The following is a 13,821-nucleotide window of genomic DNA, read 5'->3' on the forward strand; positions in this document are numbered from 1 at the left end:
AAAAGATTTTAAATCGGGTAAAGGAGAAGACTTAAAATCAAAACGGTTTTTTTAAGTCGGCCACCTATAAGTCAGATTTAGAACCGACTTAAAAAGTCATCTTCACCCCAATCAAAAAGTGTTTTATGTACTAATGAATTCTTTATCACAACATAATCTATGTTTGTTTCAATGACGTTGTGGGGTATTTAGAAGCATATAAATGATAAATTGTGAAACAATGTGGATACTCCACCCCGTTTGGCTGTTCGTTTAGTGCACGAAATGTTGTTGGGGTTGTAGCTAGTAAGGCGACGACGTGATAAAGCTAAAGCAATGGTGAGGCCGAGGCAGAGTCAAGCGTTGATAACACCTTGAGGCTAAGCTAGCATGAACGGGAAACATGAGCTCTAAAATGCAATATTTTTTACGCAACAATTTTTGCAAAGCAAGGAAAATATGATGTATGGACGTGCTTATGAAATGATAAGGGAGAATTTGTACCACCGAAGACATCTTGCCTAGGTAGCATGAATTTAGCAATGGTGTACGTAAAACTTGACCGTAAGCAAGTGGTTGACGATATCTTGAGTTGCAAACTTGGCACCAACTATGTATAGAAACCCTCTTCACTCTTTTTTAAATTTTAAGATAAGTTTCATTACGAGACAAACAGATAATGTCGTTAAATTATTAGCATGCTGTAATTGTTATATGCTAGTTATTCTCACATTTATAATCATATTTTTTTTCTTGTATTGGGACCAATTTTATGAAATGATAATGAGTAGTTAATTATGTTTCTGTCAAATAAAAATACTGAAAAATTTAAAACTTATTATTTTAAAAATTGGTTATCTTTTTCAAAAAAACGGTAACAAACACACTCATTCATCAACTGACGCATCAAGTGAACTAGCAAGTTGATATTTTTGGCAATTTATGAAAATCGGGAATTCCTATGAACAACGGGTTGATGTTAGGGTTTTCGTAAGGGCTACCTAAGATTCCACAAGTGGTGATAAAGGTTGAAACTCATTTTTGGACTCATCCTTAACCTCCATGTCTGTTTGTATTGATAGTAGAGGATAATACCAATTGTATGGTCATTGCTTTTGTAAATAAAACAAAACCAATAGTTTGGACCCTTCTTACCATTTCTCTTTCACTCACACACACAACTACCCCCACCTCAAAAGCAAATCTGACGGCAATGTTTGTCTTTGTCAAGATATGTTTGTATTTATGTACCCTTTTGGGAATATTTAAATACTAAGGTCAGCTCTGATTCCCTACCCATCTAGGGTTAAAGACAAAAATTAAATACCTAGGAAAAATTACAGTTTTTTTTTTTGTTTTAATAATAATTACAGTCTTCTTTTGTTTTTGTAAAAGCAAAAATACAAGAGTCTTGAGACAACAACACTTGGCACTAGGAACACCATAGAAAGAAAAACAACACGAGAGAAAAGCATTAATGTTTAAAGAATATTGAGACAATTGCACTAATGTTTCCATTTATATGGTATGCTTTGACAACAAACTCAAGTGAAGAGCAACTTAAAAGAATCAATGAAAATAGATTTGTTGCGCATGAATCAATTTTCACATAGGTGCCAATCGACTCAAAGAATTTGTATCAGTCGTCTTAAATTTATGAATCGGATCACTGATCTCAGTGGATCGATTCACTTTATGAGTCTTTTTTAATTTTTAATGAATCATATCCTTTTATTAATTTATCAATGCTTTCATTTCTCATTGAAATATTTATAAATGGGTTATTTTTTTTGGCAATGATATGCATTGCATTCTTCTTTAAACTCAATATGAATTGATCCATTGAACATTTTCATAAAAAATTGTGATAAAACCATCTTTAAACTACTAACATCCTAAATAATTTATAATCTTGATGCAAGATTAATATTAATTTTATCAATCATTCTCTAAGTGCATCCTCTTATGTCCTTGGGAAGTTACAAAAATACTTAATTTTTAAGTTTGACACATCTCAAAACTAACAATAACATTTGTAAGGACATGCTTTATTAGCTGATGCTCTTGGCGTATGATTTGTAAGGACGTAGTCCTCTTTTTTGTCCTTTCCTTCTTTTCCTTTTTTTCATGTAAAAAAATTAACTATAGTTAGGTATGTTGAATCTAATGTGTCATTTTTGGTTGAGACTAATTCTCGTTCAAGCTTAACTACATTTAAAGACCTTCATCCGTTTTCAAAAATGTGTATGTTTTGTTGAAGAAATTATATTTACTTTTTCTCACATGTGTTTAAATGACAAATAATTTTATATGTTAGCTAGCTAGTGAAGTCTCACAAAACACGCAAACCTCAATGTGTCAATTTTTTAAAAAGTAAATCAATAGTTGTTTGATGGAAAATATGGAGAGAGCGAATGAATAACTAAGAAATCACATGGATTTGTGTCTTTCGTGACAAAATGTACTTGAGAGAGCATTTTCCATAAATAACAGACATCACCTATTTTTAAAGAAGAAACAACCATTTTAATCTCTAAAAGTGCGAGGCATTGCCATATATTGATTCATGACCATTATGAAACTAAAAAAAATCATATGTTTTATTCCTTTACTTATTACATTTTTTTTAAACGGCAAATATTATTCACGACGAGAAAATGCAAGAAGCATAAACACTCGCGGAAAAAACAGGAAATACAAGCAAACGGTGCGCTTTACTCCTTACATTAGTTAGGGATGTTAGCTCTATCCGCTGCGCTGGCGTGGTGACGTTTTCTTAGACCATAGATTTTAATGTGTCGTGTTTGTTTGAGACAAAGAACCATAGATTTTTAAATGAAACGTTTTCTATTATCGTCATTCTACTATCCACTCATTCATTTTTCACCAGTCCATCTTCCCCCATTCGCGCTCCATTCCAAATCAAAAGGCAAGATGCGACAGAGAACCGTTTACGACAATTGCAAAGTCGTTGGAGAGCGTGACATGCAATAACTAAAGAAGTGCTAAGATCATTTACGACAATTGGAAATCGGTTGGATTTATATCAATTAAAATCTAAATGTCGAATCTGACCGATATCCGACAACTCTATAACTACTACAAAAATCCAAACCCTTAATGAGAGCGAAATTTCTTTCAAAGAATGCTTGTGTCGTTTCATTTTAATACAAGTAAGAATTAAGAAGATCCGAGTGTATTGTTCAAAAAAAAAAAGAAGATCCGAGTGTAATTCTCTCATTCACATAATTTATTAGACATGTTTAAATTTCAACCAATAAGAAACTTTTGAAATAAAATCTCTTATTTGTTGAAATTTGAACATATTTTAGTGTGTTGAAAAACATATTTTAGTGTCTTAGTGACATTTCTTCTTGAGTATTATTTTGAAGCCCCAGAAGAAAAAATACTCAATTTTAAATTTTGGCACATATCAAAACTAAAAATACCATTTGTAAAGACATGTTTTATTAGCTGACGCTATTGGCGTGTGATTTGTAAGGACGCAATCCTCTCTTATTTTTTTTGTCCTTTCCTTCTTTTTCCTTTTTCTTTTTTTCATGTAACAAAAATAATTAACTATACCATTGAGGTTGAAGCACCTAATCACAACAATGAAACCAATTCACGTTTTCAAAAGTGTGTATGCTTTGTTTAAGAAATTATATTTACTTTTTCTCACATGTTTTATGAGTAAATAAATAGTTGTTTGATGGTCTCACATGTTTTACGAGTAAATAAATAGTTGTTTGATGGAAAACATGAAGTGAAAAACTAATTATAAATCACATGGTTTCGTGTCTTCCGTAAAAAAAAACTGTTCTTAGGAAAGAACATTTTCTATAAACAACATCTATAAACAACACAAATCACCTATTTTTAAAGACGGACCATTGTACCCAAAAAAAAAAAAAAAAAGACGGACCAACCATTTTGATCTTTAAAAGTGTAACACATTGCCATTTTGATTCATGACCATCATCAACTACCAAAAAAAAAAAACTATCGGTTCTTATTCATTTACTCATACATTAATCCGGGATGTTAATTTTACCCGCTGCACTAGCATGTGACATTTTCTTACACCATAGATTCTAAGGTGTCATTTTTGGTCGAGACAGAGAAGGTCACGTATTCAACATCCATGTCTATCTCTCTATTACCACTATTCTGTTATCCACTCATTTGCTTTCCACCAATCCATCTCCCCGATTCGCGCCTCATTCCAGATTAAAAGGCAAGATGCGACAAAGGGCCATTTACGACAATTGCAAAGTCGGTGGAGGGCGTGACGTGATAATAACTATCGAAGTGTTTGCATCGTTTACGACAATCGCAAAGTCAGTAGATCAATTAACATCTAAATCGCGAATCCAACCACTTTCCAACATCTCTATATACAAAGAATCCAAACCCTATCTAAATCGTGAATCCAACCACACTATCCGACAACTCTATAACAACTATAGAGAATCCAAACCCTATTAACGAAAGTAGAATTTCTTACGCATAATCGTGTCGTTGAAATACAAAAATTAAGAAGATTCGAGTGTAATTTCTCTCATTCAAATATTTTACTTAACATGTTTAAATTTCAATCAATAAATGATAGTGTGTTGAAAAACATATTTTAGTTAGTGTCTTAGTAACATTTTTTCTTCCAAAATCAAGTGTAATTTTCATTAGAAAAGTGTAGAGAGAAAAAGGTAATTTTGGTAGTAAATAACATTCCACCAAAGTGTGAAGGACAAGAAAACAGTGAAGACAAAAGGGACACTTCACACACTTTATGGACAGAGTCGACATGAAGAACAAGCCATTTGAAACCATAACAACAAATCAAATCAAATCAAATCAAATAGTCCAAAAGTTCAAACTCACACTCTTAACAGAACAGAACCACCAACAACAGAACAAAGTAACTCATTAAGGTTTTTCATCACTCTTCAAATCCAAGAGGCAAGCTTTGGAATTTTCTTTGGCTTTCTTCTTCATTACTCTTCAATTTCAAAACCCATCAAGGAATTGCATACTTGTTTCTTCCTTAGTCATGATTTTGGTATGTTCCTCTTTTCTTCTTGTAAGTTGTAACAGCTTCTTTCTTCCATGTTTTAGTCCATAACTTTTTCATGAGTCGGTGATAACTGTCTTGTTTTTATGTTTTTGAGTTATAAAAGTTTCAGTTTTTTATCACAAGTTTATGAATTTGTGCTCTGCATTATCGTTTTCTGCTTTGCTTTGCTTGTTGGATTTTCAATGAGTCTACTTGAGAATATTGGTACTATTTTTTTTTGCTTTGAGTTTCTGCATTATTCTGCTTTATAAGTTTTCATTTTCTTCTTCAAACTCATTTCATTTTATGTTACATGGTACAGCTATGTTGCAAGAAGGGTCATCTTCTGTTACTTCTTCAGCCTTAAAGCTCTTCTCCATGATGCCACCTTCATCTGGCTTTGGATCTCCACACCCTTGGCTTAAGGAACTGAAATCTGAGGAAAGGGGTTTGTACTTGATCCATTTGTTGCTCACTTGTGCAAACCATGTAGCTGCTTGTAATCTTGAGCATGCAAATGCAACACTTGAGCAAATTTCCATGCTTGCTTCCCCTGACGGCGATACTATGCAGCGGATTGCAGCGTATTTTACCGAAGCACTTGCTGATAGGATACTTAAAGCATGGCCTGGAATCCACAAAGCACTCAACTCTACTCGAGTGTCGATGGTTTCAGAAAAGATTCTTGTGCAGAAGCTCTTTTTTGAGCTTTTCCCTTTCATGAAAGTAGCATTTGTTCTCACAAATCAGGCTATTATTGAAGCAATGGAAGGGGAGAGAATGATTCACATAATTGATCTCAATGCTGCTGAACCTGCTCAGTGGATTTCACTTCTCCAAGTTTTGAGTGCTCATCCTGATGGCCCTCCACATTTGAGAATCACCGGCGTTCATCAGAAGAAAGAGGTTCTCGACCAGGTAGCTCATAGACTGATTGCAGAAGCTGAAAAATTAGATATACCATTCCAATTCAATCCTGTTGTCAGCAAATTGGAAAACCTTGATTTTGAGAAACTTCGTGTTAAAACCGGGGAGGCACTAGCAATTAGTTCAATTCTCCAATTGCATACCCTTTTAGCCTGGGATGATGAAACCATGAAGAAAAAATCTCCTCTTTTGTTAAAAACCTCGAATGGAATTCACTTACAAGGATTCCATCCAGTAAACCGAAGCATATTCGGCAATTTGCTTGAGAAAGATTTGGTTAGCAGCTATACCATAAGTCCTGACTCAAGTTCATCATCACCGGTTTCTTTGAACACTTCAAATTCAATGAACACAGAGACATTTCTCAATGCATTGTGGAGTTTATCACCAAAGGTGATGGTTGTAACAGAACAAGACTCTAATCATAATGGCTCACATTTTACGGACCGGCTACTAGAAGCTCTACACTCTTATGCAGCACTATTTGATTGTTTGGAATCAACGGTCCCAAGAAACTCATTCGAGAGATTTAGGGTGGAGAAACTTCATTTTGGTGAGGAAATCAAGAACATTATTGCATGTGAGGGATTAGAAAGAAAGGAAAGGCATGAAAAGCTGGATAAGTGGTTTATGAGATTTGATTTAGCTGGATTTGGTAATGAGCCTCTAAGTTATTTTGGTAAGTTGCAAGCAAAGAGGTTCATGCAGAGTTATGGTTGTGAGGCATATAGAATGAAGGAGGAAAATGGCTGTGTGCTAATATGCTGGCAAGATAGGTCCTTGTTTTCAATATCAGCTTGGAGATCTAGGAAGTAAGACGATGTGATTGTTTGGACGAGCACTTGAGTTTGGCAAAATTGCGGTGGCTCACCGTGATTTTGTCAATCTCGCTGCGAATTCAACCATGCGCAAAATCATAAGCCATAATGACAATAAGAAAAAATAAATAAAGGATGAAGTATTAATCTTTTCTCCTTTGTATGAAAGTATTTTGTATTTATAGTAATGACTTTGTATCTTTGTATGAAAGTATTTTGTCTTTATAGTTATGACTATTCATCATTATTGATTTTTAGATATATTCCTATTGCATGGTAAACCATATCAGGAAAGAAACATTGGGATGACAGACAACAGAAAAAATAGGAAAATATAATTGGGATTCTGTTTACAGTTTCATCATTCATTGTTTACTCTTTAGGTGGATTTTCTATATTCAAAGATAATTATTTGCTCTCTTTTAGCAAGCTGGCTTTTGTGGACTTCAATAAGTCCTGCAATATTGAGATGTGAACCTGGATCCCTGTAGTAAAAAAATCACATTCACACAATCTAGAGATTACAAATGTCCGATTTTAATACTAAGGCTTGTACTCCAGGTTGCAAAATAAATTCAAAACATGAACTTTCTGATCGAAGATTGGTGGATTTAGATTTGCAAACCAGTGATTTCGTGACTGCATGTAATTCATTTCTTGAAATGTCGTTGCTTTTGTCTTATCGTTGTGGTCAAGAAATTTGATGGTTCATTCCCAACGAATGTTTGTTAATGCTTTTGATGTTTTGATCATAGTGACAATTGTCGCATGTCGTCGTGTTTGGAAGGGTTTAAATTAATCTAGTAGTGACACACGAGTCTACAGGTTAATGGTCTGTTTCGAACCGCGGTGTGGCAGCTTCTTATGCGGCTAACCACAAACTACTATTTGTAGTTTCACCATATTTCTGTCCAAAACAAAATTCATACGTGAGAAAGACAATTTAAACGTAAAGCCAGAGCAATAGTCATATATGAAGAAACTTATCAACACGACAAACGAAATCGATTGTTTTCCCATGTCATCTTTTCTTCTATTTTGATTTTTTGTCAGAAAAGACATTTTGACAAAAAATTGGACACTGCCACCGTATTAGTATACCGTTTTCTTAAAAGAGCGGTCAAACTTTTAACTCTGCTCTTTAGCAGGAAACACACAAGGATGGTGGTGAATTGACCTCACCAATCATGTAACTTCGTTACTATTTGCGAAGATATTGTTTGTGATAAATAGCATTTCCCTATATTAAAAGAATAGTTGAGAGAGTGACACATGATATAAAACTTGTAAATTAGATATTACAGTAGATCATACTATATATGTATGTATAAAAGATATTAGATCAGACATGATACATGCACTCACAATTTCCATATATGGTACAATATTTCATTAAATACAGTTCTTCCGTGAACCTACAACAATGTGATATGGAGAATTACTTATTTAGTTATTTATTTTTCTTCACAGAAAATTGAAGGTAACTTTATTGCCAATACAAAAGGAAGACATTTTCACCGAGGCAGTTGAAGGTGTGTTGATCACTTCATGGCTTTTGGAGGCACTCTGACAGCTGAAACAAACAATGTCATCACAAGTTTCATCAGTTTTCTTTTTCAAAATATTTCTTATTCATTACTAGCTATGAAAAATATAAAAGAAATGTGTGCGTGTGCGACTGTGCACGCGCGCAAATGAATAGATAGAAGATCTTACATCCACATTGCATTCCTGCTGGAACTTTCAATCCACAAGACCTTGCAACAGATATTGCCTTTTGAACACTCACAAACTTTTCCATTTCTTTAGTGATGAGATTACAAGCACATGGGACATCAAAGCTTCTCATCACTGCACAACACCCTGGTGATGGTGGAATGTTTGGTCCTGATTTCTCAACAAACTTTGAACATTGTGATATAAGGTCTGGAAGGCTTCCTCCACATTGAGCTGAAACTTGATTTGTGTTGTATATTAATGTTCCAAAAACAACCAAGATTGTCAAGGTCAAACAAGTGCTACTAGTTGCCATGTTTGTGTTAATTTCAATTTATGCAAAATTCTATACAATTGTGTTGTGTCACACCAATGCAATGAAATGAGAATTGGTGTGTGTTTATTTATATAGTGCAATGGAAGGAGGGACAAGAAATGGCATAATTAAGTTCTATAGTAGCTTGTTTTCATATTTTATTTTTTAATTTCAAATTTGTTTTTTTGTTGTCACTATAATGTCGTGAGAAACAATAAATTATGTTACGTATAGCAAAATCATGAATAACTTCCTGTGTAGATTACAATGTATAGCGTAATCCATATATTATTGAAAAATAATAAGATGTTAATATTGATTGAAATTTATATGGATCACACTAAATTATTATGTAGGATAATATATAAGATGTGTGTTAGAGGGTGTGCTTCTAAAAATCTATCTCGTATATTGAATTATTTATTTTATACATTGATCCCCGAATAATCATACGCATGTTTGCATAGGAAATTAAGGGTCAGTTCTATGATTACAAGTAAGATAAGTCTTGCAACATGTATATGTTAGTTTCTATCACTGAATCAATAAATTTTATCATTAGTTCGAATGAAACATAATGAGACTTATTAATTCAACAGTGAAAAACACACTGTTCATGTAGGTGACTATTTTACTTGTTCAAAAGCTGAAGTTGAGAAGCAAAAGTCTTTAACAGTCATCTTGGTTCAACCGGATGCTATATACGGCAGGACAAACATGTAACATTCCAGTTAAAACTTGGGACAACTCAAACAAAACATGAATGAAAAAATGATATATTATTTCATTATTACTAGTACTACTAAGATAAACACCTTTTGGGGTACTAGCTAGCAAGAGAAATATTGTTTTGAAGAGAACGGTCAGATGCAGCCGTTGGAATATGCTGTGAGCGGCCGAAAACAAACAAAGGGACAGGCTCATTCCCTTATATGTTTGGTAAAGAGTCCTTATAAAATTTGCTAATTGCATTTACTATTTTAAGTTGGTTTAAATTAGAAAGTTTAGGAATAAGTTAGACCGAGTTAGAATTTGCAATATCTAAATCTAACCTGTCAAAATTTATAAGGATTAAGTCTTACCTGCAGTCTCTTTCATATGACTTTTGAAAACATTATATGACTTGTCTTCTTGTTTAAAAGTTTCTTTCATATGAACATATTTAAATAAGTAATTTGATTTAAGTTTAAATAGACCAATGAACTAATGTGATCAACGGGATTGAACTCTATATTGATATTTAACATAATTTTTTAGAGAATTTGACTATCTATTATGTCTTATTTCAATTTCAGTTTATAATAATACATTTAAATATATGAAAAATTAATGTATACAAATAAGCTTAAATCAATGAAAAAGGTTAATAAATTTATAATTTAATTCAAACTAAAAAATATAAGATAATAATATTCGTAATAAATAATATTATTTATATTTATTTTTCAAAAAAAGTAGGGTTAAATATGTTTTTGGTCTCTATAAATATGTCAACTTTTCGTTTTAGTCCCTGATAGCGATTTTCGCAAGTGTACGAAATCGTGCAAGTAGTAAAATTAAAACGGTAAGACCGAGTGTCGAACTCGAGGATCGCGTTATACTATCGAATAATATTTGTGACTTAATTGAACAAAAAGGCACTGAATTTGTTTGATAGCAATAATGAAAATTTAGCAAAGTAAAATTGGTTTGAACTTTATATTAATAAATTTGTTAGGGATGAGTTTCACTACATGACTATCTTGAGTTATCAACTTAAACATGACTATTGAATCGACATATCGAATCATTACCGAATTCTCTAATTTATTCTTGCCCTAATTCCTTAGTGACAGAATCATTAATACTAAAATAACCCCTAATTCCTTAGTGAATTTAAGATTAGAATTAAGCATGATTGAACAAGAATTCTTAATTGGTTTCAAGGGTTTGCATCTATTCCTAGATTACAAAGGCAAGAATTTCTTATCTCAAAGCGTTTATAAATTCAACTTCCGTTTCACAATATAAACCGTAAATAAATTTAAAGGCGGCCAAGCAATAAAAGCATTAAGAACATAGATAAGAAAAATGATTCAATAAACTTCTTCAATAATCAAAAGAAGGTCATATAATAAAAGTCGTCATCTAGATACTCTCATCCCTAACAACATGAAAATTATACTCATGGTAAAGAAAATAAACAACAAAGAAAAGAGAATAAGGACAAATTTTTCGACAACGCCAGCGTCACCCTGCATCGCCGTTCTCTATCCGGATCACTTTAATTTTCGTTGCCGTCCTTTCCCATTGTCATGCGCTGCTTCTTTTCTCTGGTTCCCAAAAGTTCCGATCCCCCATTTGTTGCAGCTGCCTCTTTTATATTCCAAACCAAGTGAAACCTAATTCCCCTCCTTCAATCACGTGCTCTATTCCTTCATGTCAAGGTCACTTGTTGTGGTGGGACCACATGTTGGTGATTTCCAAAATAATGGAATCAGTTTAGATCAAAAGTTGTAACTCTTCACCAAGAGTTTTAATTCTTCATGGGAATCTTTCATATACATTGGAACCTTTGGCAAATAGGTACTTGATGAACCTTTGCATTGATTCAAGTGTATATGATTATAACCTTTGGCAAAGGGGTGCTTAATGAACCATAACATTGATTCAAGTTAAAGGGGTGCTTTCTCTCATGTGAAGGGTCATGTAATGCACTATAAATGCTTGACATTTGGGCATTAGTTTCACAGAAAACATAAACCAGAATTTTGTTGCATTAACAACATAAGTCTTCCTCATGCATAAGTGAATTGCTGGAACCATAAATCTGTAAAATACTGTTAGGAGATACGCTTGGTGTGGTTATGCAATACACGTCAAGGAACTCATAGTATCCTGAAGGGGATTCGCTGGTCATTCCTTATTGCATCCAATATACAATTATTGGTGGGGGCGAATCGTACCTAAAGGTTAGTGTGGCAACCCCATGCGCTTTGAGTTTTACATGCATAATCATTAAACATTTCAGGTTTCAAGTGCAGCAACCTCTTCTCAACAATCAAGATATATAACAATCTTTGAAATTTATGTGCACACTTCATCATATTCATCTTCATCATCTTCTTGGTCAAGTTATTGCAGTAGACCCCCAACACAAGTTCCAACACCACATGAATAAAATGTGATGCATTATAGCCTTTCATGTGGTGCCACGTCGGATCTAATATGAGGTGAGTAACCTTGGGTTGTATTTTAACATGTGGGGATCACATCAGGCTCTATCAAATTCACCAAGTTCAGCCCTGCTTTGGCTTGTGTGTTGAACATGATCTTTGGTTTTTTATGTATAAGTTCACTCCAACAGCTCAATTTATTCTCTAAAAATTAAGAGAACAAAAACTCCAAGAATTCGTTTGGTTAGAGAAAATTAATAACAAGAATAATCAACACAACTGAATATTTTCAAAATCCTCTTTTTTACTCAGTTTGACTTTAAAAACACTCTAAAGTTATTCAATTTAACTTAAAACTATTAAAAATGACTGTGAAAATATTAACTATTGAAAAATTATCAGTCTCTCTAAAAAAATTCTTCAACTTTTAGTCCCTAAATTTTTTTTCATTTTATCGGGACAAAAAACATATTTAACCCAAAAAAATATTATTCATATTTCCTTATGTAGATTGGAATATTTGGCTAAATTGCATTTTTGGTCTCTTAACTATGTAGGTAGTATCGCTTTGCCCCGTTAATTAAAATTCGATTTATTTTTGTCCCTTAACTTCTCTCTGTTACACATTTTGGTCCTTTCCGTTAGTTTTAATTCAAAAATGTTAGGTTTTCTTCATTTTCTTCTGGAATTTTTCTGGGATTCTTGTTGTTGAAGGTTGATGGAAATGATATGAAGGTGAAAAAGATGAGAAGAAGATGAAGAAAATCTAACGTTTTTGAATTAAAACTAACGGAAAGGACCAAAATGTGTAATGAAGAGAAGTTAAGGGACAAAAATAAATCGAGTTTTAATTAAGGGACTAAAGCAATACTATCTAAATAGTTAAGAGACTAAAAATGTAATTTAGCCAATGTTTTTCTATGGCATGTGACCTAGTCTGATTTGTCAATTCAATCACACCATTTAAGACTTAGTCAAAAAAAAAAATCATACCATTTTTTGAAGGAAAAAAAGCATACCATTAATGATTGTCTATGAAGCCCCGATACTTTAAAATGGACGACGTATCGTATCCCTTGCATATTAAAAAAATGGTTATAATTATATTATACATTTAATTATATAATTTTTTTTTCCGTGTCTTGATTTTTGAAATTTTTCCGTATCGGCGTATCGTATCTGTATCGTATCTCGTATCTGGGCTTCATAGATGATTGTTATTTGTGAGAAAGTCTTACATGGTCCCAAGCTTTTGGGCACACCATTTAGGCGCACACACATAAATATATATTTTATTTATTATTTAAAAAATAAATATTATTTAATTATTTTCTCTTTCTACCTTTTCTCAATTGTGTATGTGTGTCTAAATTTAGTGTCCAAATACTTGTGCCCAAATAAGTATTTTCAGTTATTCCTTACCTTTTTCCTTTAAGAAAAAAAAGATTGTTACCTTTTTTTGTCAAAAAATATATTATTTAATCTAACCCTAGTATATCTATCTATATATAAAAGTTGTCCCAAGCCAATATTGAAGCCCTAATTAAACCTAAACCCTAATGAATAAAATTCCTGTTTTACCCTAACCAAAACCTTAATTAGTGACAAAAGAAGAGGAAAAAAAGCACAATTAAACGCATAAACATAATAACAAAAAAAAAGCCGATCCTTCTTCTTCTTCTCTGTCTCAAAATCCAATCCAAATCCTTCTTATTCTTCTTCTTCTTCTTCTTCAATTTTTTTATTTTTTTCTTCTTCTCTTTCAATCGATTCGGCGCCGCCGCGGAATCAATTTTTGATTAATTCATTCATCTATTCAGTGAAGTTTGCAAGCAATCAATCTCTTTCAAGCGTTTT

The 13,821-nt window shown here is 32.9% G+C and overlaps 1 protein-coding gene and 1 pseudogene across 2 annotated transcripts; one reads left to right on the top strand and one right to left on the bottom strand.

Annotated features, from left to right (window-relative positions):
* Window positions 1–4,602: 4,602 nt before the first annotated feature.
* On the top strand, window positions 4,603–7,038 carry LOC146931467 (scarecrow-like protein 3 pseudogene; annotated as a pseudogene). The gene is made up of 2 exons (XR_015006742.1): window positions 4,603–5,038; window positions 5,355–7,038. The product of XR_015006742.1 is annotated as a scarecrow-like protein 3 pseudogene (transcript).
* Window positions 7,039–8,194: 1,156 nt separating this feature from the next.
* On the bottom strand, window positions 8,195–8,863 carry LOC146931468 (uncharacterized). The gene is made up of 2 exons (XM_085708334.1): window positions 8,494–8,863; window positions 8,195–8,350 (listed from the first exon to the last, which is right to left on the bottom strand). Exons 1-2 carry the CDS (start codon window positions 8,807–8,809, stop codon window positions 8,319–8,321), a joined length of 348 nt encoding a protein of 115 aa, XP_085564460.1. The 5' UTR covers window positions 8,810–8,863; the 3' UTR covers window positions 8,195–8,318.
* Between the last annotated feature and the right edge of the window lie 4,958 nt (window positions 8,864–13,821).

Source organism: Medicago sativa, chromosome 4 (assembly GCF_051527215.1).
Source record: "Medicago sativa cultivar Bolivia chromosome 4, Bolivia_mono, whole genome shotgun sequence".
NCBI classification, from domain to species: Eukaryota; Viridiplantae; Streptophyta; class Magnoliopsida; order Fabales; family Fabaceae; genus Medicago; species Medicago sativa.

Excerpts from the sequence above, each read along its gene's own strand:
- LOC146931468 (XM_085708334.1), bottom strand. The coding sequence starts at position 8,809 with ATGGCAACTAGTAGCACTTGTTTGACCTTGACAATCTTGGTTGTTTTT. Across the intron at positions 8,351-8,493 it reads AGCAGGAATGCAATGTGGAT|CTGTCAGAGTGCCTCCAAAA; the intron begins GTAAGATCTTCT and ends TGTTTGTTTCAG.